General features: G+C 41.1%; 1 protein-coding gene across 1 annotated transcript in view; it reads left to right on the forward strand.

The window, feature by feature from the left end:
• Positions 1–19,177, forward strand: part of Elp4 (elongator acetyltransferase complex subunit 4) — a 205,392-nt gene extending 186,215 nt beyond the window's left edge. The window contains exon 10 of the mRNA XM_055599350.1: positions 18,736–19,177. Within this exon, the coding sequence (XP_055455325.1) occupies positions 18,736–18,867 (132 nt within the window). The 3' untranslated portion in view covers positions 18,868–19,177. The remainder of the gene's footprint in view (positions 1–18,735) is intronic.
• The last annotated feature ends 4,956 nt before the right edge of the window (positions 19,178–24,133 follow it).

Consider the following 24,133-nt stretch of genomic DNA (forward strand, 5'->3'; position numbering starts at 1 on the left):
AAACATATTTTTACTTCAATTTTAAAAACTTAGATTATAATACTAAGTAACGGTTACAAAATCCCTTTCCTTCACTGTGCCGTTTGGAGTAAAATGTCACAAATCCTGAAAGAACTGTGTCTGCAGCCTTCCTGCAGACACGAGATGCTGTTGAGGTGCAGATCTCCTACTTGACAAGAGTGCCTTCTCTTGCCGCAATGGAAACCTGAGACAGGATTTAGCCAACGTGGTGTAGCAAGTCAGATCTACATTTTGAGGCTCTTTCAGAGCCCTTGTAAACAGATTTAGCTCATTGGTAAAGTTAAGTAGTGGGGGGTAAAAATCCTCCATATGTAAAAGCAAATGAGTTTTTAAAGAACAGAAAATAATCTCTGAGAAATTACTTGTAAACTATCCATGTGGAAAGTAAGCCTACCTCTTGTTAACATTTCTATGGAGACATGCATTTTGAATAAGCCAAACAAATGGAAAAAAAAGAAAAAGAAAAACCTAAACTAAACTAAAAGTGTAGCTAGTCATTAATCTGTATACTCACAGATACTTTGTTGTTTTTTTAATTTTCCGTCAGTATTTTTTTTCTTGCTTTACTTGCTGTGTCTCCTTTACTTTGCATTATTCCTGGAGAACCTTTCTATCTAATACTGACCTTTGTCCTTGCATGCATCTTACATGTGAAGTCATTTCAGCAGAGAGTTCCTCTTTGGAGTTGTGCCCACCTCTAGAGTGTGTCCCGTAGCCAGAGGGCTGAGTCTTTAGCTGCCCCATCACCACCCGAGACATGTGGAGAGGGTGCTGGCTCTCTGCCCAGTGTGGTCTCAGCTTCCCTCCCAGACTGGGGCAGAAGGAAGGCTGGAGAGGAAGGTGTACGTGCAGAGAAGAGGTGAAGCCAGATTCATTTATGAATTTTCAGTAACTTTTCTGTGGTACTTGAATTTGGGGTTTTCAGGGGTTAATATGCTTTCTGAAATCAAACAGGAAATGGGAGTTTTCATTTCAGAAAAGTTTAATATCAATTCTTTTCTAAATTTTACTAACCTTAGCAATTAATTGATGTACAGATTTAGTAAGTTAAGAAGATATTATGGCAATACATGTATAATGCTTAAAACACACCTGATAGCAGGCATCAGACAGCACTGCCTAGTATCCCCTAGCTTTAATTTGGTTTAAAGGGCTCACCACATAAAAAGTACACCATGAAAAGTAAGGAAAACCTTGCTGTGATAGATACTCTCCATTCATTATGGACTGGTTTTGTCCAATGAAAAGAGAGTAAGCAAGCCACATTTCATTTGGTCAAGCCAAAAACCTACTACCAAGCTACATTTGTATGGAATCTAGCACAACATGTGACAGAAATAATAGCCCAGCCCTCAATGCACACTGAACTGGTGAAAGAAATGAGGAATGGTTTAGCAAAGATAAAACATAAAAATTAATTTTGTGTTATTTTCTTTTCATTCACATTCATACCAGGTAGACTGTGTCAAATACCTACAGTAGAGGAGAGCTTGTTCATGCATGCAGGACAGAATAAAGATTAAAAGCTCCAGGAAATCAGCTTCAAGAAACCATTAAAGTGTGCCTGTCCCTCAGGCTTCACAGATGTGTTGATCATTGCGTTCCAATCATGTAAATATGCTACAGCATAAAGTAACCGAGATTCCCTGTTATAGAAGTGCTCCTGTGTGGGGGTAGGGAGGGACGAAAGAGGACTAAATAACACACTGTAAGGAAACCTGCCTTTGGGCAGCACATGCTTCAGTTCTGAATGCCCAGAAATACTTCGTGAGCACTCTGGGCTGCCTAGCAATGGGGATTTTCTAATTCTGGCGAGCTTGACAAAGTAAATACAACTCTTGAACATAAGGCAGCTCCTAATAAAAAAATAAAAAACAATTCCCCCTTGTAAATACCTACATTTGGCCCCATTAAAAATTCTTTCTTCATACCCAGGAACCAGCAGACCCTTAAATATGGGGATCTCAAAGTAACTGGAGAGTAGTTGGGAGATTTAGAGCTGTCAGGATGTTTTACATCGCCACTGCCACTGAGCACTTCATACACCATCTCGGGGCTTTGGAGAATGATGTTCTGCATACACTGTAGGCATTATAAAGAGAAACACTCTGGCCATTATGCTCTCGGGAGTCATTTGCTTGCAGCCAAAAGGAAACCAATGCATGTTCCTGAGTATGCTATCCAGGGTATAGAAATGTATGCTTGGCACATTTCTGGGCTGGAAAAAGTACTCCTCTGAGTTGCCAGGTCTGGAAGCTAGCTACTGCGCTAGCAGTCATATGCACTGAAAAAGTCTCTCATGTCTGCCTTTTCACATCTTAAGATTCTAGTCCATAGCTAAGGGTCAGTCATGCCTCTGCCAGCCCCTGAATTGTGTCATGGGTCTGCTCTTTCAGAATAGACCTGGGTACAAACATACTCATTTATCTACGAGCAGTTCAGTGAGTACACAGTTTCAAACTGGCGAGGAACAGGCACCACTTTGAATTGTAGTGACAAATTACCTTTGCTACCACAATGCAGTGTGCATATCATATGCTAAGAAGGAAAAAAGAAGTGGGTACAAAGGAATTCTCATGTCATTAGCAGTTTCAATGTATTCCTCAAATAATTTAAGTTGAACATGAATATCTTAAACACACACATAGAGTTGTTAGATTTCCTTTTTCCTTAGCCATCTTACTATTCTTAAGATACCTACTGGGTAATCCCCAAAATGCTGCTCCTAATTTCTTTTCTGACTTATCTCAACCAGGAAAGGGACTTCCTGGGTAAAGTGCACCTGGGAGAACTGTCATAATGACAATCAAGATCCCCTGCCTTCTTCCCTTCCCTGTGATAGTAGTCCCAAGCCCTGGAGTTTCTCTCCTGCAGCCCTACACACCCTGGAACATCTGTGCTGTCTTTCTGCACTGTGCTTCGAGCCATACAGAGTTTGAATTAAAAAGCAGCTGGGACCAGGGAAGAGGTAACCAGAGCGAGAGTCTCTGCTACACAGTTAGGAAAGATAGATGAAAAGGAGTTGGTTGGGAGATAGGAAGAGCCCATTTCACCATTTCACACAGAGGCTCACAGGGATGGCAGGTAGGCTAGTGAGACTTCACATTCCCATGCCCTTTCCCAAGAAGCAGCAGGATAGGAAGGCACAGAAGGTATATTGCATGGTGGGGTACAGTGGTGCAGCAGGTGATCGGGAGCAGAGGGTACATTGGGTGGTGGGACACACAAGGGTGTACTGGGTAGTGGGTGTAGGACTATCAGCAGGTGGAGATGCGGGTGACGCACTGGGCAGTGGGGTGCAGGAGGGTACAGCAGGTGAGGGTGCTCAGGGGTAAGGCATCTTTTTTCTTTCCAACTTTAGATAATAATTCAAGTTGTATTGTTCTGTTGCCTAAATGCTTTTTTTTTTTTTTTTCAGACCATCACATTAATAGAAAAGGACAAGGGAATCCAAAGGAAAAGAAACTACCTTTAGTTTACATAAAAAAATAAAATCAATGCCAGACATGATGGCTCATACCTTAAATCTCTGCTTTGGGGAGGCTAGGCTGGGATGATTGTTACAAGTATAAATCTAGTAAGCAATTCTAGAATTGCTTTCTATGGAATTCCAGAATTTCCTAGTTCTCTAGGTACATGAAATAGAGAAAACAATATGATGTTTCTGCATCTTAATTGAAAGTTTGAGAGCATGAATATTTGAACATGTTGGTATTATTGCCATGCAGTCCAAAAGATTCCAATTTCCCTTTTATGAGAAGTAAACTAAGTAATTTATCCCCAACACTCTGTGCTGGAGTTTTTCCTTAGATGTGTCACACAGAACTCAGTCCCTCCACAAGGAAAGCAGTCAAGAGAAAGCTGGGACTGTCAGGGAAAGACACTGAGTCACTTCGTTACTGGAATGTTTCTTCTGAATCAGAAGAAAGCATTCTCTAAAACAGCCTTTTTACACTGTTTTCTGAAAACAGTGTAAAAATACAAATGCTTACAGTAACTATTATTTTCCATTATTGAAAATATCTACACATGACTTAATAAGGAAATAATTAATAACCTTACAAAACTGTTTCTGTCACATCTGTGATGGCCCTTACCATTCAGAATTAAATCCAAGTCAGTCCTCATAATTTACAAGCCCTACCAGGTCTGCCACCTGCCTGCAAGCCATACTTACTAACCACTTGTCTAATACTCCAGAAAGGCTAGGATCTTTCTGCCCTTCAAACATGCCAACCTTACTCCTGCCTCTTCACCTAGATCTTCTCTCTCCAAGTCTTATAAGTCCCTTCTCAAAATTAAGAACTTAGCACAGATATACTCTTGAGTTCTTTACCAATTAAAGTGGTACCCATAGCCAGTACCATGTCGCCATGTTTCATTTCCTTTCAAGCATCCTTCACTATCCACATGGTCCACATTTGCCTGCTCATCTATGCTTTCAGTCTCTCCTTTAACTATGGGAGTATACATTGTCCCTTCTTGGGTGAATTCCATGAAAGCAGGGATCTTGCCTATCTTGCTTAATGTCTCTGACACATAATTAAAAGTGTAGATAGTGAAGTCACACTACCTGAGTTCAATTCATTCCTGTACATTAAGGTTGTGACATCACTCTTGCTTTCATCATTTTGGACGTAGTTACATGGTCCATAGCTAGCTGCAAGGGAAGCCTAGAAATCAAGCCTTTGTTCATAATGGCCTCGTGTTCAAGGTCTCAGTACTAAATAAAAAGGGAGAATAGATGTTGGCAGGCAATTTTCAGTCTCTATCAAATCAGATAGCCCTTTAGAACCCAAGACCATGCTCACATTCTTCCCACAAATACCTACCACCTTACCCAGGGATAAATAGTCTGTCCAGCTAGAAAATTCAAAAAGGATTCCTATGCCTTGGCAGTTTGTCAAAATCTTCCTTGTGGCTTGAGATATAGCTCAGTTAGTAGAAATGTTGCTTAGCATGTAAAAGCCCTGAGTTCAAGTCCTCAGAATCTAGTTAAAAACGGGTATGGTGGGAAATACTGTAATCCCAACACTTAAGAGAGAAAGGCAGGAGGACCAGAAGTTCAAGATCATCCTCTACTACATACCAATCTTTGCCCTAGCCTGGGATACGTCAGACCCTGAAAGGAATGGGGGGGGGGGGTCTTTCTCATCCATTATTTCCCTTTTCTTTAAGAAATCATTCCTCCGGCCTTATGAGATATAGCTATGTAAAGTTGACATTGAAAGATGTAACCTTTGAAGTTTGAGGACCAGGGTGGCTTTGGGGAGTTGAATAACTCCAGGCTTCTGACCAGGCAATACAGTTCTCTCAAGAACTAAGAGCAATGTTTCTCAACCTGTGGGTTTTGACCCCTTAGAAGTCAAATGACCCTTTCACATGGGGTTGTATAAGACCACCAGAAAACACAGATATTTAAATGATTTATAACCACGGCAAAATTACAGTAATAAAGTTGCAACAAAAATGATTTTTCTTCCTGTTTTTTTTTTAATTTAATCTCTTTACCCCCTGTTCCCAGCCCCCTCTCCTTCCATTCCCACCCTCACAGTCCCTTTCCCCTTTCCTTTCTCTCCTTTTTCTCAGAGAAAGGGAGGCCCCCAAGAGGTAGCAACCCACCCAAGCACATCAAGTCAAAACAAGACTAAGTGTATCCTCTCCCGCTGGGGCCTGACAAGACAGTCTAGCTATGGGAAAGAGATCCAAAGACAGGCAACAGAGTCAGGGACAGCCCCTGCTCCTATTGTTAGGAGACCCACGTGATGACCAAACTGCACATCTGCTACATTTGTGTAGAAGGTTCAGTCCATGAATGCTCTTTATTTGGTGGTTCAGTCCCTGTGAGCCCCCATGGGTCCAGTTTAGGCGATTCTGTAGGTCTTTTTGTAGTGTCCTTGGCGCCTCTGGTTCCCTGTATTCTTCCTCCCACTCTTACGCAAGACTCCCAAAACTCAGCCTATTGTTTGGCTGTGGGTCTCTACATCTGTTTCTATCAGCTGCCGAATGAAGCCTCTCAGAAGACAATTTTTCTAGGTTCCTGTCTGCATGCATAGCAGAGTATCATTATTAGTGTCAAGGGTTGGCTGTCTCCCATGGGGTGGGTCTCAAGTTGGGCCAGACATTGCCATTCCCTCAATCTCTGCTCCATCTTTATCCCTACACTTCTTGTAGGCAGGACAGATTCCTGATCAAAGGTTTATAGGTGGGTTGGTGTCCACCTCCCTCCACTGGAAGTCCCACCTGGCTACACAAAGTGGCTACTTCATGTTCCATAACCCCTACTGCTAGAAGTCTCAGCTAGGGCCACTCCCCATAGACTCCAAGGAACCTCCCCAATCCCAGAGATGACCCCCTCCACCAATTTCCATTCCTTCTTCCAGTCCTCCCATACACATGCACACACACACATCCCTGCTCTCCATACACCTGAACCCCATCCACGTTACCCTCCCAATCCCTAGCCCCACCCGGTTTCCTCCCTCTATCTATTTCAGATGTCTGTTTTATTTCCTGTTCTGAGTGAGGTTCAGCATCTTCCCTTGGGCCCTCCTTGGCTTCTTTGGATCTGTGGATTATAGCATGGTTGTCCTGTACTTTACAGGGAGTCTCCACTTCGAAGTGAGAACATACTGTGCATGGCTTTCTGTATCTGTATTGCCTTGCTCAGGGTGATCTTTTCTAGTTCTATGTGTTTGCCTGCAAATTCATAATGTCTTTGTTCTTAATAGCTAGGAGGTATTCCATTGTGTAAAAGTACTACAATTTCCTTATTCGTTCTTCAGTTAAGGGACATCTAGGTTGTTTCCAGTTTCAGGCTATTAAGAATGAAACCAAGAACATAGTTGAACAAGTGTCTTTGTGGTCTGTTGGAGCGTCTTTTGGGTATATGCCCGGGAGTGGTATAGCTGGGTCTTGAGGTAGAACTATTCCCAAGTTTCCAGATTGATTTCCACAGAGCTCATACAAGTTTGCACTCCCACCACCCCTTGCTGCACATCCTTGCCAGCATATGTGGTGTGCTGTCACTTGAGTTTTTTATCTTAGCCATTCTGACTGTCCTAAGATGGAATCTCAGAGCTGTTTTGATTTGCATTTTCCTGATGACTAAGGACGTCGAGCATTTCTTTGAGTGTGTCTTGGCCATTAGAGAATCTTCTGTTGAGAATTCTGTTTAGCTCTCTTTAAGTCAAATTTTAATTGAGTTATTTAGTTTGTTGGTGTTTAATTTCTTGAGTTCTTTATATATATTTTTGATATTAGCCCTCTGTTGACTGTAGGATTGGTGAAGATCTTTTTCCAGTCTGCAGGCTGCCATTTTGTCCTATTGACAGTGTCCTTTGCCTTACATAAACTTTCAGTTTCATTAGGTTCCATTAATTAATTGTTGATCTCAGAGGCTATGCTGTTGGTGTTCTGTTCAGAAAGTTGTCTCCTGTGCCAGTAAGTTCAAGTTCAAAGCTCTTCCCCACTTTCTCTTCCATTAGATTTAGTATGTCTGGTTTTATGTCGTGATCTTCTTTGTTTTGTTTGTTGTGTTTGTTTGTTTGTTTGTTTAAGACAGGGTTTCTCTGTGTAGCCTTGTTTGTCCCAGACTCACTTTGTAGACCAGACTGGCCTCAAACTCACAGAGATCTGCCTGTCTCTGCCTCGAAAGTGCTGGAATTGCAGGCATTTGCCACACACCAGGCTTATGTTGAGGTCTTTAAATCCACTTGGACTTGAGCTTTGTACAGGGTGATAAATATGGAAGTTTTTGCATTCTACTATATGCAGACAGCCAGTTAGTCCAGCACCATTTGTTGAAGATGCTTCCCCGCCCCCCCATTATACAGTTTTGGCTTCCTTGTCAAAAATCAAGTGTCCATAGCTGTGTGGGTTTATTTATGGATTTTCAGTGTTACTCCATTGATCTACTTGTGTATTTTTATGCCAATACCATGTGGTTTTGGTTACTATTACTTTTTAGTACTACTTGAAATCAGGGATGGCGTTACCTCCAGAAGTTCTTTCACTGAACAGGATTGTTTTAGGTATCCTGGATTTTTTTATTTTTCCATATGAAGTTGAGAATTGTTCATTTCAGGTCTGTAAAGGCCTAGTTTGAGAAGGATGGTGTTTCATCATAAAATTAGGAACTGTATAAAAACAGTTGCAGCATTAGGAAGGTTGAGAGCCACTGCCTTAAGGTTCCCAAACCATTTGCTTCCTCACTGTTCCATGTGCAAATTATCCCCACTAAAATGGTAGTCTCCATGTTGCTCTAGGATTGTTTTGGGGTTTTTTGTTTGTTTGTTTGTTTGTTTTTTGTTGTTTTTTTTTGTTAGTTTGGTTTTTTTTTTGTTTTGTTTTTTGTTGTTTTTTTTTTTTGCAAGAAACAGATACTGTCTAGTTATTTTATTCAGGAAAAAAAATCTATAATAGAACATTGGTGAAGGAATTGGAGGAACTGGAGGCATTGTCACCAAACTGGAGGACAGAAAGGGGAGGAACTGGGAGACCCCTACTGAAGCACAGCTCTTTGGCCACAGCCTTGAAAAGTCTCACTTCCTACTGCTTCTTGACTCTCAGGAAGCAGCTAGTTGGACACTTAAACATTATTCCAACCTCCACTTGCACAAAGGATTCTCAGCACTTAAGAAGCCAGTGTCTAATCCCTGAGTGCTGGTGCCAGAACAGTCATCTCCGCATCATTGCCTGCCAACTGCACTAGTTAACACAGCATGAAAACTGCTCCTTCTTCTCTTCCACCTTCTAAACCTAGTACACAGGTGCATTGAGTTGGATAAACCTCATCCTCATTTCGCCCCTGCTATGAGGAAGGAACACCAGAAGGCAGTTTGAATGGATACCAAGTACCTGTTCTAAGACTTGAGTGTTATTTTCTGGGATCGCTTTCATCTTATGAGTAGCTACCTTGAAACCACATGAAATAATAGGCTTGACTGAGATATTAGCACCCCTCCCTTGACTGCTTTCTGGCCATGCCCTTAGTAAAGGTCTTTAAAAAGACTTAGGGGCACAGACATCATTGGCAAATGTTGTCACCCAGTGCACAGATGCAAGACCATCCAGGTGTTCACAGACTAGCAAGGCCCGCAAATTACCAAGTCTTTGGCTAGTTGGTTAAGACTGTGAAGTCTAGGCAGGGTACCTCCTTTAACAGAACTATAGGCCCTCCTTCCTAGTGTTGTAGTTCTGGCATGAGTTCATCTCTTTTATAGACACTTTTGAAAGAAACCACAAGAGTCAATAGATGCACTAATATTCTAAATTTTTTCAACATTTCATGGAAAGCTACTGTTTGTTGGCTCTAATGTTTGTCTTCCAGGTTATCTCAGATATGTTAAGAATAACACCCACAATCTGAAATCTTTGACCTTCCTGCCTATCTTCCAACCACTAAATCAAATCATATGTATATCATGGAACTTGTGTCACTTGCCAAGATCTGTATTAGTTAATAGGGTGGAGGTTAGGCTGTTTGTTACAGTGATCTAGTGCCTTGGATATACAAGAAGGTCTCTCACATGGACCCAGTTGGGCGACCTAAGCTCCTTTGCTGACCAAAAGATCCTACAGTCATTTTGTCCTTTTGCTTTGTTCTCAGCACATAGCTTCCAATTTATGACCATGATAGCTGCTTCAGCACCTGCCCTCAAGTCTGTATGTCACCAACTGAAAGTTAGGTCTATCCTGAACACTTGCAGAGCCAAGAAAGAACGCAAAGAAAGGACAACATAACTATCCTGGAACATTTTAAAGCTGTCAAGCCATTAAATATGTCTCTCTTCTTTCTTCCAAAAATGTGCTTTCCTTGGAATTTAAGTTAAGAGTTCTACTTGATGCTTCCTCAAGACCCAGCTATACCACTGCTAGGTATATACCCAAAGTTTGCTCAAGTACACAAAAGGGATATTTGCTCAACCATGTTTATAGCAGCTTTATTTGTAATAGCCAGAACCTGGAAACAACCCAGATGTCCATCAATGGAGGAATGGGTACAGAAATTGTGGTATTTTTACACAATGGAATACTACTCAGCAATCAAAAAGGAGGAAATCATGAAATTTACAGGCAAATGGTGGGATCTAGAAAAGATCATCCTGAGTGAAATATCCCAGAAGGAGAAAGACAAACACGGTATATACTCACTTATATAGACCTATAAGATATGATAAACATAATGAAATCTGTACACCTAAAAAAGATAATCAAGAGAGTGGACATGGGGTAAGATGATCAATCCTCGTTTAGAAAGACAGATGGGATGCACATTGAACGTATGACAGGAGTCTACTGAGCGCATTTGAAAGACTCTAACTAGCAGTGTTTTCAAAGCAAAGACTCATGACCAAACCTTTGGCAGAGTACAGGGAATCATAAGAAAGAAGGGGAGTTAGTCTGATGGGGAAAGGATAGGAGCTCCACAAGGACCAAATATATCTGGGCACAGGGTCTTTTCTGAGACTGACATTCCACCAAGGACCATGTATGAATGTAACCTAGAACCTCTGCTCAGATGTAGCCTGTGGTAGCTCAGTAACCAATTGGTTTCCCATAGTGAGGGGAACAAGGACTATTTCTAACAGGAACTCAATGACTGGCTCTTTGGCCTCCCCACCCCCCAAAGGAGGAACAGTCCTGTTAGGCCACAGAGGAAGGCTTAGCAGCCAGTCCTGAAGATACCTGCTAAAACAGGATCAGATGAATGGGGAGGAGGTCCCCCCCCATCAGTGGACTTGGCAAGGGGCACGGTGGAGAAGAGGGAGGGAGGGAGGGAGGGACTGGGAGGGAATGAGGGATCAGGATACGGCTGGGATACAGAGTTAATAAAATGTAACTGATAAGAAAAAATAAAATAAAATTCAAAAAGAGTTCTACTTGAGAACATGAGACAGAGACAGTTGCTCTACAGGCCCTCTCCTTTCTCTTCTTCAAATGGGACCACTTATCTATTTGAACTTACCCAACCCGCATAGCCATAATGCACTGACAGCCTTGCCTTCTTGAGGAGCTTCACAATACACACATAGCACAGTGTACCCTGGGATGTGCAAACCTGAAAACAAGAATAGTGTAGGCATTGTAGCCACCCGGACATGAAACTCAGAGTTTCTGTACCCCTAGACCATATTCACCCCAAAAAGGTACAGGGTTGTTTTTTCTTTTTGATTTTGTTTTTGTTTTTAACCTTTTCTGGAGGGAAGGCAGACAGAGTAATCCAGGCTAATAATCCAACTCTGTATGTATCTAAGATTGGCCTTGAACTACTGGTCCTCTTTCCTTTACCTACAGAGACTTGCAATTATTGGCATATGCCACCACCAACTATGAGATTGTTACAGATACTAGATGCACACTGAATTAGCCCCCTGATTACCCATTCCATGGGAAAGAGTCCGGCCAGAAGAGAGGTAGATGGGCCCTCTTGGTGAGGTTTACTAACTATACTAAGAGGGAAGGGGAGGTGACTGTGCCTAAAACTCATCCTCACATTAACCATGGCACTTCTACCAAAGATACAGTGACCAAGATGCAGGCACTTAACCCTATCTATTATTAAAGGAGCTGGGAAATGCAGCCTTTATTCAGGGAAGCCATGTGACCTTCTAGTATGCAGGGACTCTTTTGCTTTCTAAAGAGAATAGATATTGGGAGTAAACTAGCACTCTGCCACAGACACATGCCTTTTCACAAATCACACTTCTGTTTAGACAAGTAAGTTCTTCACAGTCTGCTTTCAGAGAGGTGAAAGCAGATTTGGAGGCAAGACAATACTGTCAGTTATAATTGACGGTCAAAATAATTGCACACCTGAGCATTTTTCAATGGGCAGCCAATATGCAGTGTTCCAGCTCCGAGATGTTGTCTAATTTGCAGATCAATCAAGAAAAGCCAAAACCAAATGAGTTTCTTAATTCAAAGAATAGCGCTGATTGAAAACTATTTTAATTTTAACCCTGAGAATGAATTAGACCTTAAGAAAATAAAAGCATAAACCAAAAACCTCACCATGTGTAGCAGAATATTTTCCAGAAATACTCAGTCACTACCAAATGAACACTTGCAAATCCAAAAACAGAAAAAGGAAGGTGGCAAAGAGTAGATTGGTTCTGGCATTATTTCCACTGGCCAAGCTGGGTATGTGCTAGTGTACAATTCATGAAAAATTGGGTAGAAGCATGGCACATTGTAGTATTTTAACCGAATGTAAAATACTTTCAGGATAATGTTATAATAATGTAATCATTATTGAATGATGTAAATATAAAAGAATAAAATATAATAACTAGGGGTTGTAGAAATGGATCAGTGGGTAACATCACTGGCCTTGCAAACATGAGGACCTGGTTTCAAACCCAAAGCAGGCACCTAAAAAGCCAAGCATGGTGCATATGCCTGTACCTCATTGTTAGGTAGCAGAGGCAGGCAGATCCCAAACTTTGCTGGCTTGCCAGCCAACTAGTCAAACTGACAAGTTTCTGGTTTAGTGGGAAAGACAAAAAGGATGGAGAGTAATAGAAAACATCCAATATCCTACTCTGGCTACTCCACGCACACACTCTTGCATGCACTACACACATATCCGCACTGAGACCTCACCCAAAATAATAACAGAGTTGTTATATGAGATACAGATATAGATATATGAGACACTGAGATTTTTACTAGTTGAAGCAACAATCTGAAACCTTGTAATAATGACGGATGTATCCAGCCTGCTGCATCTTCTTCTCTGTGCCTCTGTTAGAGAATTCATCTCTCCTCTGAGAAAGGGAAATTTCCCTACAAGATAGAACAAGAGCTACACTCTAGGCTCCGGGGGGCAACCAGATGACTGCTCAGAAACTAGAAATGGAGCCTCAAGTAATTAACTGTGGTTCACCGCAACTATGTGCTCCCGGATGCTGATGGCTTTGTTATACAGCCTTTCCTGTAACCATGGCATAGTACTGATTGTCTCCCAGTGAGCTTGTCTCTCAGTATGCATTTTTTCTTCCTTTGATAGTAATAAATTCGTTAAACATTTTTACATACAGTTAAATGAGAAGCCTCTTTTGCAGCCCAGTCTGTGCACGTTTAAGTTCAGGCTGTGAGTAAAAGTGACATAGTTAACTTCCAGGTCTTGGCCTTTGGCCACATTTTTCCCCACTTAGCATCAGTCTTGAAGCCAGAAGTGGATTCCCATATTTAGAAGGCAGACCCATCCTCTGTACTCAGAATTGCCTACTCATGGGAGTAAAGTGGAGAATAAATACACTTACCCCTGTTTTAAATGTATTTATTTACTTTTGCTATTTGTAATTGTGTGCATGCTCGCGCATGTGTACAAATTCCTGAAGAGGCCAGAGACATCCGATCACCTGGACCTGGAGGTACAGGTTGTGTGATCAGGAACATTCCTCTGTTTTCAAGCTACTCTTAGGACAGGAGTGCCTCCGTGTGTGAGGGTACCGCAGAGCTGAGAAACTCTGCAAGGTAGTGGGATGCATGCTCGCTGTTCATATGTTTCCTCCCCTGTGTATGAAGAAGGAAAAATAAGTATTAAAACCCAGGTGGAGGTGCTTCATAGTCTGACATTTCCTTCATTTGCCATTTTGTCAGCAGTGAAGATATGCAAAAAAAAAAAAAAAAAAAATTATTTTAAACGATGTGGCTCTTGACTTGCCTTCTGTATTACTTACTATTCTGTTGTTGTCATCAAACACCATTGCCAAGGCAACTTATGTAAGAAAGAGTTTAGTTGGGCTTCCGGTTCCAGAGTCCATCCATGATGGCAGGGAAACAGGACAGCAAGCTGTAGGCATGGCAGTTGGCGAGGCAAGCCTGAAGTATAGGGGCAAACTAGTAGATTTACTTTCAAAGCCTGCTGCCAGTGACAAACTTCCTGCAGCAAGGCTGTACCACCTAACCCTCCCCAAACAGTACCACCAACTGGGGACCAAGTGTTAAAATGCCCAGGACTGTAGGAGACGTTTCTTATTCAAACCACCATACCTTTTTGATAGAGCCATGCACTTTGGCCCTGGCTCAAAGCCAAGCAAGGAATTGTGAGTGCATCGTCCTTTATGTTCATGTACAGAGCTACAATGGGACAGGGACAGTATATACTGAGTACTGAGGTTCTGGCTTACTTCCTGAGACCTAGTAACCAAGTTATTGTATAGTTGTGCATAGTGACTTATGCTTCTAGATTCATTCCCTTGCTTTAGGAAACTCATTTCTGTTTATCATGTTACACTACATATGTTTTTCTCAGCCCGCCCCCTGAAGTCAGGTATGAACCAGTCTTCATTCAAATTTGTTATATTTAAAAAAAAAGTGTATTGGAAGCTATTCTCAAAGATTAATGTTCAATGGATCTGAACAACACAAATTGGCTTTCCAGGGAATATGAGAAATTTGTAAAACAATCCCTGCCCATCTGCTAAGGGTTAAAATGGACTCCATCAACTGTTTTCAGAAAACATACAATGCCTGGTGGTTTTCTCTTGGCAAAATAAGAAAAGTACAAATTGATTAGGCTCATTTTAATGAGTATTTGCCTTTAGTTTGTCTCAAATCCAAGTGTAATCTTTGTTCATTATCTTATCCCTTCTGTCTGGGGACTGTGGGTGCTAAGCACAGGTCTGGTGGTCTGGGAGAAAAAGAATTAGGAAGGGGACCATGGAGCCAGGGAATCCCTCTCTGTATGTTCGTACAATCAGTTTGTTGTTGACCCAGAAGGTTCAGATAGATAGTGGCTAAGTCCAGCAAAAAGGAAAGACAAGCCTCGGGGAAAAAACGTCAAAGTCCTGTCCCCCTTGGAAGCCCTCGGTCCACAGAGTAGTATGTATACTTCTTCATTCTAGCCTGGCCTTCCTGTGGAATGCAGATGCCTTTGGCAGAAGCTCCTGAACCTGCCAAAGTATTTTAGTACGCTATTTCCCTCCATACAGCAGTGACAGAAAGGAATACATTGATCTCATCATACCCTTGCAAATTCCCCTGTCTCCTGTTGTAATCATGGACATTCTTATTTTTCCCACACCTCTACCCATATATATACACAGTACTAAGAGAAAGCTAGAATTCCAGCCAGCCAGATAACACTCCTTGCCTCATCTGCACAATCCTTCCCTCTCAGAATCTGAGGAAACAAAATCGGATGGAAGAAATATTCAGCTTAGGATAAAAGCTCCATTTTTGCTTTGGCCTTTGCTCAGGACCCCAGGTATAAAGAGACAGATGAATCCTTTGGTTGGGTTTATAATGTTGAGAATCATTCCATGCATTCATCGTATATGTTTTGATTTGAGTCTGTTTTTTGTTTAAACTGTTATTCAGAAACCTCAACATCTGAAAGCTTATCTACCCTCCAGCCTTGCAGTTCATCATAAAGCAGGTCGCCACGCAATGCACTTTCTCAGAAGACAGATCTGGGATGCAGCGGCACCTGAACGTTTACATGTCAAGTGTGTGCGGGCTTTGGAAGCCGCAGAGGAGAGCTCCCTGACACACCTGGCAAAGCTGGAACCTAAGCTCCTTTCTTCCTTGCTTCACATCACACTGATGTGGCACACACACAGGAGAGGCTTGTTAAAAAAAGAACAAAACATTCTGCCCAAGAGTCTGCATCTCAGAGTGACCACATTCAAGAAGTCAGCAAAAGCAAGCAAGACCACACACACACACACACACACAGAGAGAGAGAGAGAGAGAGAGAGAGAGAGAGAGAGAGAGAGAGAGAGATTGCTGAGCCTGCTTTGGGCTTTTTCAGAGGACAAAAATATATAACCAACTTTATCTTAAAGTGTTTGTCGAGTAGTGGTTACTCATATCCCCCCAAATTTTTCTGATCAGAAGTAGCACTTGTATAATATGTGACTTTTCTTCAAAGCCATTCTACCCAAAACATTTCCAAGCATGCCACATGTCACTTTTTTCCCCCAATAATGGGCATTTAGCCAACTGGCTCACACTCATTGCCTAGATAAGGAAAGAGAGGGGGTTGAGGGGAAGAGACAAGTGCTTAGGCAGTCACTAAGCAAATAGTTGAGCTCCTAAAATGTATTTTATTTTGCTGGTTCTAGATAAACAACACTTGCTTTCCTGCTTAGATTATCTGTACAGGCTGAGGCTTCAAATACACCTGTCTGTGTTATACTGCTCCTGCTACCTCCCATTCTCCTTGTCAGAAGTGAGGTCATCACGTAGGTCCCGGCTCAGGTTCCCATCTCTGTAAAGATTTCTCCTCCGTCTCTGCCTGCCTAATATCCATAACCTGGAGAGTTCACTATAAGGATGATTTTTGCACTTGCCTTATTCATGTAAGTGGATTATAAGGAAACCAGGTGTGTGCAAGTTGCTCTGCTCACTTGAGAATGCCTTGAAGAGTCTGTTTGTTGAGTTGATTTCCATAAGGCACCTCATACCATTTGGTAGCTTCCAGCTGTGGAAACACTCTTTCTCTAAGTTTCACATAACTTGAACTATGCATGGATCCTGCTCATTTTCCTCTATGCTCATCAGCAATGACTGTGAGCTCCTAAAGTGAAACAGATATAACTAAAGATCTCTTTCCCTCCTGCCTCTTCTGTGGACTGTGATTGTTAACACTTCAGAGACACTGTAGCTCAGACCCAGAAGCCAGGCTTCTCTTTAGACCGCTGAGCCTATACTGCTTTCATTTCTGCTTGAAATCTATGGAACAAACATAGACTACAAAGAACTGAGAGAATCATTTGGAAACAAATAGGTCTCATCTGAGAGTCAAGAAACAAACAATTACTTAATAAGAGCAGCATGGATGCTGTGGATGAACGAACGGCTCTGGGTGGACAGCACAGGTTTTCCAGACCCCATTTGCCCTCCTGACATCTTTGCTGATCATGCATCTGTACAGCAGTGTTTTGTGTCTGAAATACATTTGTATTTGAGGCAAACAAACCAGAGAACTTTTTCATAAATTATCTTAAATGTCTTTAAATATTTTGATTATTTACATACAGCTTGTGTTTACATGACAACAAAAAAGTCTTACATGACATCAGGAAAACATCTAGCAGGAACACATGTTTATAAGCAAACATTTTGACAAAAAATGGTCCTAGCCTTTTTTTTTTTTTTCCACTATTGATGAGAGTTTTCTAAATGAAGGGCTCAGCCAGGTTGCCTATGAGAGAACCTAATGTTATTGCCCTCCTGTTTTATGCCTCACACAACACAAAGAATAATCATTTGTCACCTTGGAGGAGTGGTTCTAAAACTCCTGCAGATTTCAAAATCTATGGATACCAGAGGGCCTCCTATATGGCATAGTATTTACCTTTAATTACACATATCCTCCTACAGACTTTAAATCATGTGTAGATTATGAAAATACCTATTACAGTGAAAATACCATGTGGATGAATGTGTTTGCTATGTTGAATAGAGAGTAATAATACTATAAAAAGTCTCTGTGCTTGAGTATTTTCCTTGGCTTATGGAAACCACTGATGTAGAAAGTCAGCTCCTATTTCCTTAACTTTGCATTGGGGTGGGGTGGGGGAAATGGTCTCACTGTGGAGCCCTGGCTGACTTGGAACTCAGTTTGTAGAACAAGCTGACCTCAGACTCACAATAGAGATCCATCTACTTCTACCTTCCATCTAAATTCAGATTTCTGTGTGTGTGTGAGAGAGAGAGTGAGAGAGAGGTGCTAATTAAAATAATTTTACATTCTTTTTTCTCTTTGGGGGTAGGGGGAGGCAGCAAGTGAGACAAGGTTTCTTTGTGTAGCCCTGGATGGCTGTTCTGGAACTCGCTTTGTAGACCAGGCTGGTCTAGGACTCAGAGATCCACCTGTCTCAGCCTCCCAAGCGCAGGGATGGAAGGCATGTGCCACCACTGTCTGGCTTATGTTCCTTTTAAAACAAACAAAAATCTCTTACACCTTTTTAAGAAACACTTAAAGATGTATTTTAAGAAATACTTAAAAATGTAAGTATCTCTTCCTAATCACAGTAACATCTGCAGTTCAGCTGTGGGGATGGGCCTGCTTTGAAGTAAGCTTGGATGAGGGAGAGATAAAACCCAGGAGAGGGGGATATTAAAAGCCAAAATATATTTCTGAACGTCTATTTTAGTGTTATGCGATGAGGCAGACCTGCAGTAGATGCTCTGGCTTGCTTACCTGTGCATATGAAAAGCGCTGCAGTGCAATAGCATTGTTCTCCCTATGCCAATACTTCTTTGAAGATATAAGTTCCTAGAAAAAGTCGTCGTGAAAATAGAACCATCAGACCAACCTGTACACACGGGGAAGCAAGCCTCTGTGAGAAGCCTCCATTCCTGAAAAGCTGTATTTGATTAAGAAGCATTTTAGGATAACCCTGGCAAAAACAGAACCAAAAAAAAAAAAAATCTGTTGTAATTTATATTTTTTAAATTTGTGCATTTGCATGTTTTCATTCCTACTGAAGAAAGAAAAATCTTAATAGATTTCGTTTTGGATTCTGAATACATTCCACTGAGACTCTTGGTCCAGTTTCTAACGGTAACTGCAATTTGTAAAAATCTAGTAAGAATAGAATGTGATGATAATGGCTTCGTTGAGGGATTGTTTTAGCAGAGATTTCATATGCAAGACTAAATGCTGATCAACAGAGCATAATATTGTATTCTGAAGTATGCAGGGGAAGCAAAATTAATTTTTTCTTCTTTTCCTTCTCTCTGAATGTGCCACAGCGACTGCATTTGCCTCCAGACTTGTCAGACACAGTGGGCCGTTCAAGCAAACAGGATCTGGCAGAATCCACGACGCGGCTGGGCGCAGGCTGTGGCACAATGGCCGGAGGCAAGAAGCACCTGGACTTCTAGGGTTCCTCCTTAGCCGCTGCCTGCGGAATTATCTGACACTGTAATTAGGATTCCTAATAGCTTATGTAAATATTTTTCTTAATGATCTGACCCTCCAATCTCTGAAAAACACAGGATTACAAAATGGAACCACCAGTCTTCAGCTTAGGTTGTTTGATTTTTTGTTTTTTTCCACTAACTTTTGTACAGAAACAGTACAGCAGAAATACCATCCTTTGACATTTAGCTGCTGCTGTATTTTTTAAAATACAAATTAATTTTTAAATAAACACCAAAAAATGCCCAAAATACAGTGTGCCTTAGAGTGGTCATTAGTTTAAGGGGACTATAGCATTGGGGTGGGGAGGGTGGGAGGAACGTGCATCTGATGGTAACGTGCGTGTTACACCCCATAGAGTATAGAACATGGAATTCAAGTTGTGTGTGAGTACATTTCAGAATATTATTTCTGAAAAGGTCACCAAAAACTGCTAAGGCGTTTTTTTAAAGAACATTTTATTTGCTAGTATATGAACCAGTTTACATTAGTACATCTTGTTATTTAAAGTGGTGAAGATGAAAATCATGTTTTGGGGATTTAGTCTTAATTGCCCCCCGACAGTAGTTAGTACATACAGAACTTGAAGGGATGCACAGAGGAAGCTGGGTGAGCTGCTGCTGGAAAGTCCTAAATCATTGACATCAACGCTATGAAATTATGTCAACAGACAGAATGCAAGAGCGAAGCTCAAGCTGGCGGCTACACTAATGCTGGGGTCCTAGAGATGCGTGTTGAAGCCTGGTGAGCAGGTTCTTTAATGTGGGTCTAAGACACGGTGGAATGAACTCGGCTTCCCATTGTGCCACCTAAGACCTCTGTGAACTGTGAGCACTGGCTGAATGTGTACACGAGTCTCTAACGTGGAACATGTCTAGGGAACACAGCATAGGGAACAAGTTTTCATGTAAAACACTAGGGTTCGGTGTTTTGGGTCCATATTCTTGAAGGGTTTGCAAAACATATGTAAAAAGTAAAAATTTGTAAGCAACGTGCATGTATTTAAAGACTCAAGTCTTTAAAAAAATGTTTAACATCTGTTGGCAGAAATTGAATTTCCAAAATGCATTTTCAAATAAATTAGAATATTTTGAAGCACCTTTAACTAGCATTTTAAGCAGTTTCCTTTTAATATACCACAAATTATACTCTATTTGCTCTTGACAACATAGTAGAAAACAAAGACTAGGTTTTTAAAACTGTCTAACCGATATGATGAATGTCAGTCACTTAAAAAAAAAGCCCACTGTAGCATAAACACACACTGTATACAGCTCTTATTCAGAATTAGAATAATTGAATCAATGACAGTGATTTGCCAGGATGTCAAATCTCTCCATCATATCCTGTCACTACCAGTTTATTTTTTGTGATAAAATCAAAAAGACAACTATTTTGTCACCAAGACTTCATTAGCACTAAAAAATCAGGCTGATTTTTTTTTTTTAATGTCTGGTTTATTTTTTTTAATCCCTTTTAATTCCAAAGACACAAATTCTTCCCCATTTTCTTTTCAAAATAAAGTTTCAGAATGGATCTGTCAGTTAAAATTAAAGGGCTTTTATATTAAGGAAAGGTACTTTTATGATTTAAAACAACTTCAAAAAAAATTGACTTCTTCCATAGATACTAAACCTTGTTGCACAGGTACACCATGAAAGCCCTGCTATCCTTTAATGGATTGTGAATAAACTAAAGTGAAGTGTTTGCTTTAGTAAGTAACCTTTCTTTTACCCTGTTGTGATTCATTTTACATAAACACACAATGGCACAGTTTATTGACATTTGACTCTGAAAAGGAAGTGTGAGGCCATTAGATATGTAAATTGGGTGTACAATATTTAATAAGTCACTGGCTTGTTTCTTGGCTCCTACATCTATAAAATTAACAGCTGACTATTAGTGGATACATGATTTACAAATAGATAAATTCCCTAGAAATTTAGTGAGCCTATTTGAACCCTTAGTCTAAACAGAAATTAAACTTTTCAAACTTAATAAAAAACACATTTAAAAAAAAAATAGAGTACCCAGGTTTTTCAAATAGACTGCATCCACCACTCTGTTTTTTCAGATTCACTCAGCATATTTTAAGAAGAAGCTATTGGGAACGGATGTGTTCCTTTATCTGGAAACTACTTGTTTCTCTATTACTCCAACAGCTTTCTACATGGAAATACTGGTCTTCAGGGCTGGAGAGAGAGGTGGCTCAGCAGTTAAGAGCAAGGACTGCTCTTCCAGAGGACCAGAGTTCAATTCCCAGCACCCACATGGCAGCTGACAACTGCAACTTCAAGATCTGACACACCGACATACATGCAGGCAAAGCACCATCGCACATAAAATAACATTTTTTTAAATTCTAAAAAAATAAAATATTGATCTTCAAAATGCTAATACATATGCTACTATATATATATATGTACATCCTTCTGATATATTATGAAGTGTACAGTCTATTTATAGATTTTTAACTTATCTTGAGCATAAATACTTAAGAACGCTGTCAAACAGAGTATCTGGAATGTCTTTATGTCAGTGTTCTGATGCCTGAACCCTAAGGTGCTGTGCAATATTTCTTGCGCTAGATCTGCCTTTCTTTAACCTGAAGTAAATATTGTGACTACTCTAGGTTGAGGTCTGGTACATGGCTCTGAGGCCATCTGAATTTTTTGTTACTAGCTGTTGGACAAGATCACATTTCTCGCCTTTTTTGCTAATTCTTTAGCACTAGCCCCAGGATCATTTAGTACCAACTCCATAACAAATAAAAATGCTCCAAAAGTAAAGGTTATTCTACTACTGATGCCCTGTTTTTTATTTTTGTTTTTTGTTTTTTTAATGACTGAGACATACACTTACATAAACCAACAGCAAGGGCATGTGGGGCAACCCATACCACTTAAGCCCATTTTTAATGTTATCTCCAAGATATCATATTACTATGTGCCAAACATAGTCACCATCAACAGTGTCAGAATTAAGCAATATAAACCCTAAACATTGACACTTTGATCTTGAAAAATGAGCAAATTAATCATCTGTGACCAAGGCAAAAAAAAAAAAAAAATTATTGGAAGATGGAAGACAGAATAATACATATTTGGCATTGATCAACCTACCATAGAGGCAAAAAAGACCAAAAAGCAAAAAACCTTTTTCTTGATCACATTAAGGCACAGAACACAAAGGAGGGAGTGAAAGCGATCAGTGCCATCCTGTGATGGCAAACATTCACAGACCGAAGCCAAATGTTAACACTGTGGAAGTAATTTTTCGGAAACCTATTCATGATGTTCCCACTTAATTAGAAAGAGGAAATGATGTAAGCCGTGTTGTGAAGCCAGTTGGTCACCGTATGAGTGGTTTGAAGGTAAAGCTTTAGAGAAGAAGAAATTCTTAGAATTTCCTTGCAGTACATTGTAAAGTTATTTTTACCTAAAGTAGTTCTCAACCTCTGGGGTCAAACAATCCTTTCCCATGGGTCATTCCACATACCAGATATTTACATTATAATTCATATCAGCAAAATTTCAGTGATGAAGTAGCAATGAGTTCATTTTATGGTTGGGAGTCCACCACAGCATGAGGAACTGTACTAAAGGGTCACAGCACTGGGACAGTTGAGTGCCACTGCCCTAGAGTGATACAACTCTAATTCTGGTCACCTGATGTCCCTAAGTCAGATAAACCTCCAGATTAAATGTAAGATGCTTACACCAAGGATGTCACAAAACTTGATCTTGGTCCTGGAAAATGACACCAAAACGTCCTGCAGATTTCCTATTGACAAATCTTTAAATATACCTGTCAGTAAATAAACAAATGAAAATGACCACTGGAAGTCAAAATCCAACTCCTGAACACTGGGACCACACCTTATGGTGATGAGCCTATGGGCAGAAAGCAAGACCGCTTGCTGTTTTCAGCTTGCTGGAGCAGGGGCTTCCACAGCATCCTTCCTTCAGGATATACCAAGCTGTGCCACTGCGCCCTGGCAGTCTTGACCTCTGAGGACTTGTATATGTGTCCACCTGCACACATCCAGACCCTCAGCTCTCACGTCACTCCCAGAGATTGCACCCAGAACACCATTCGCCATTCATTCTGTAGTCTGTGTGCTCTACTTGACGGAGCCATGGGCCAGCACAGCCTGCCTGACAAGCCCAAATCACAGCCACTTGGAAACTGCTCTTTTTTTTCAAGAAAGAAGCCAGCCAGCCAGCAGCGGCTGCAACACAGCTCTCCTCTGACAGTTCCCTCCACACACGTCCCTCAGGGAATGGAGGCTGCAAAATGTCAGGAGGTGGAAATGTCTGCGAGGATGATTGTACCAACAGGGTATACATGCCAGCAGGCAGTGTGGGCTGACACGGACAGTGACTGCAAGCACACACACAAAAACTGCAATCCAGTTAAGATGGCGTCCACAACTCTGCTAGAATAAGGTAGATTCCAGTGATCTGTTTATAAGTACCAGGTGGGGAATGTTGAGCTGCAAGGTTATGTTGAAATCCTCCAATCAGTTTATATCCGATCATTTGCCTTTAGGGATTTAAAAAAAAAAAAAAAAAAAACACAAAAAATCAGAGTTTGAGTCAATGGAAGTGGCTTTTCCCCTTAGGGTGATTCTCCGTGTGTATTTTTAATCCAGATGGCCAGGACCCCCAGACTTTTCACTCAAGTTCACTGAAGAAAATGTGGCTCTGCTGAATTAAGTGTTGCACAGAACAGACTGAAAATAACAGTCAGGCAGGCCTTTTTCTAACCAACAAAGGCTTATTTTTTTTCCATCCACTGCTTGGGCTCAGGCACTCCTGCCCTGCATGCCGCCACTTTAAACATGATCAGATCTGTGCTTCTTTGCAAATAACAACTGACCAACAATGGGCCCTGCTTCATAGATTTGGGAATGTTTGGCTTCAGCTGCCAATGACTGAAGGCCTTTAGCTCCCACTGGCCAGTCACAGTCCGCTTTGTTGTTGTCTGTTGATGTGTCTGTGCTCATTATTCCTTGACATGCAACATTCCCCCTCCACCCTCCAACCCCCCACAACAGCACAGAAAGGAAGCCTCAAATGGGAACAGCTGTAGGGGTTCAATGGGAAATGATGCCTCTGTGTAAAGGGGAGGGAGACAGACAGGGAGAGGGTTTATCTGAGAGAGGCAACCGCTTTTGGAGAATCTTGCTTAAGAACTCAACCTTTGAATATTACTTTAGTGGCATTA

This window comes from Psammomys obesus, unplaced genomic scaffold, assembly GCF_907164565.1.
Source record: "Psammomys obesus unplaced genomic scaffold, mPsaObe1.curated_primary_1811, whole genome shotgun sequence".
Classification (NCBI taxonomy): Eukaryota; Metazoa; Chordata; class Mammalia; order Rodentia; family Muridae; genus Psammomys; species Psammomys obesus.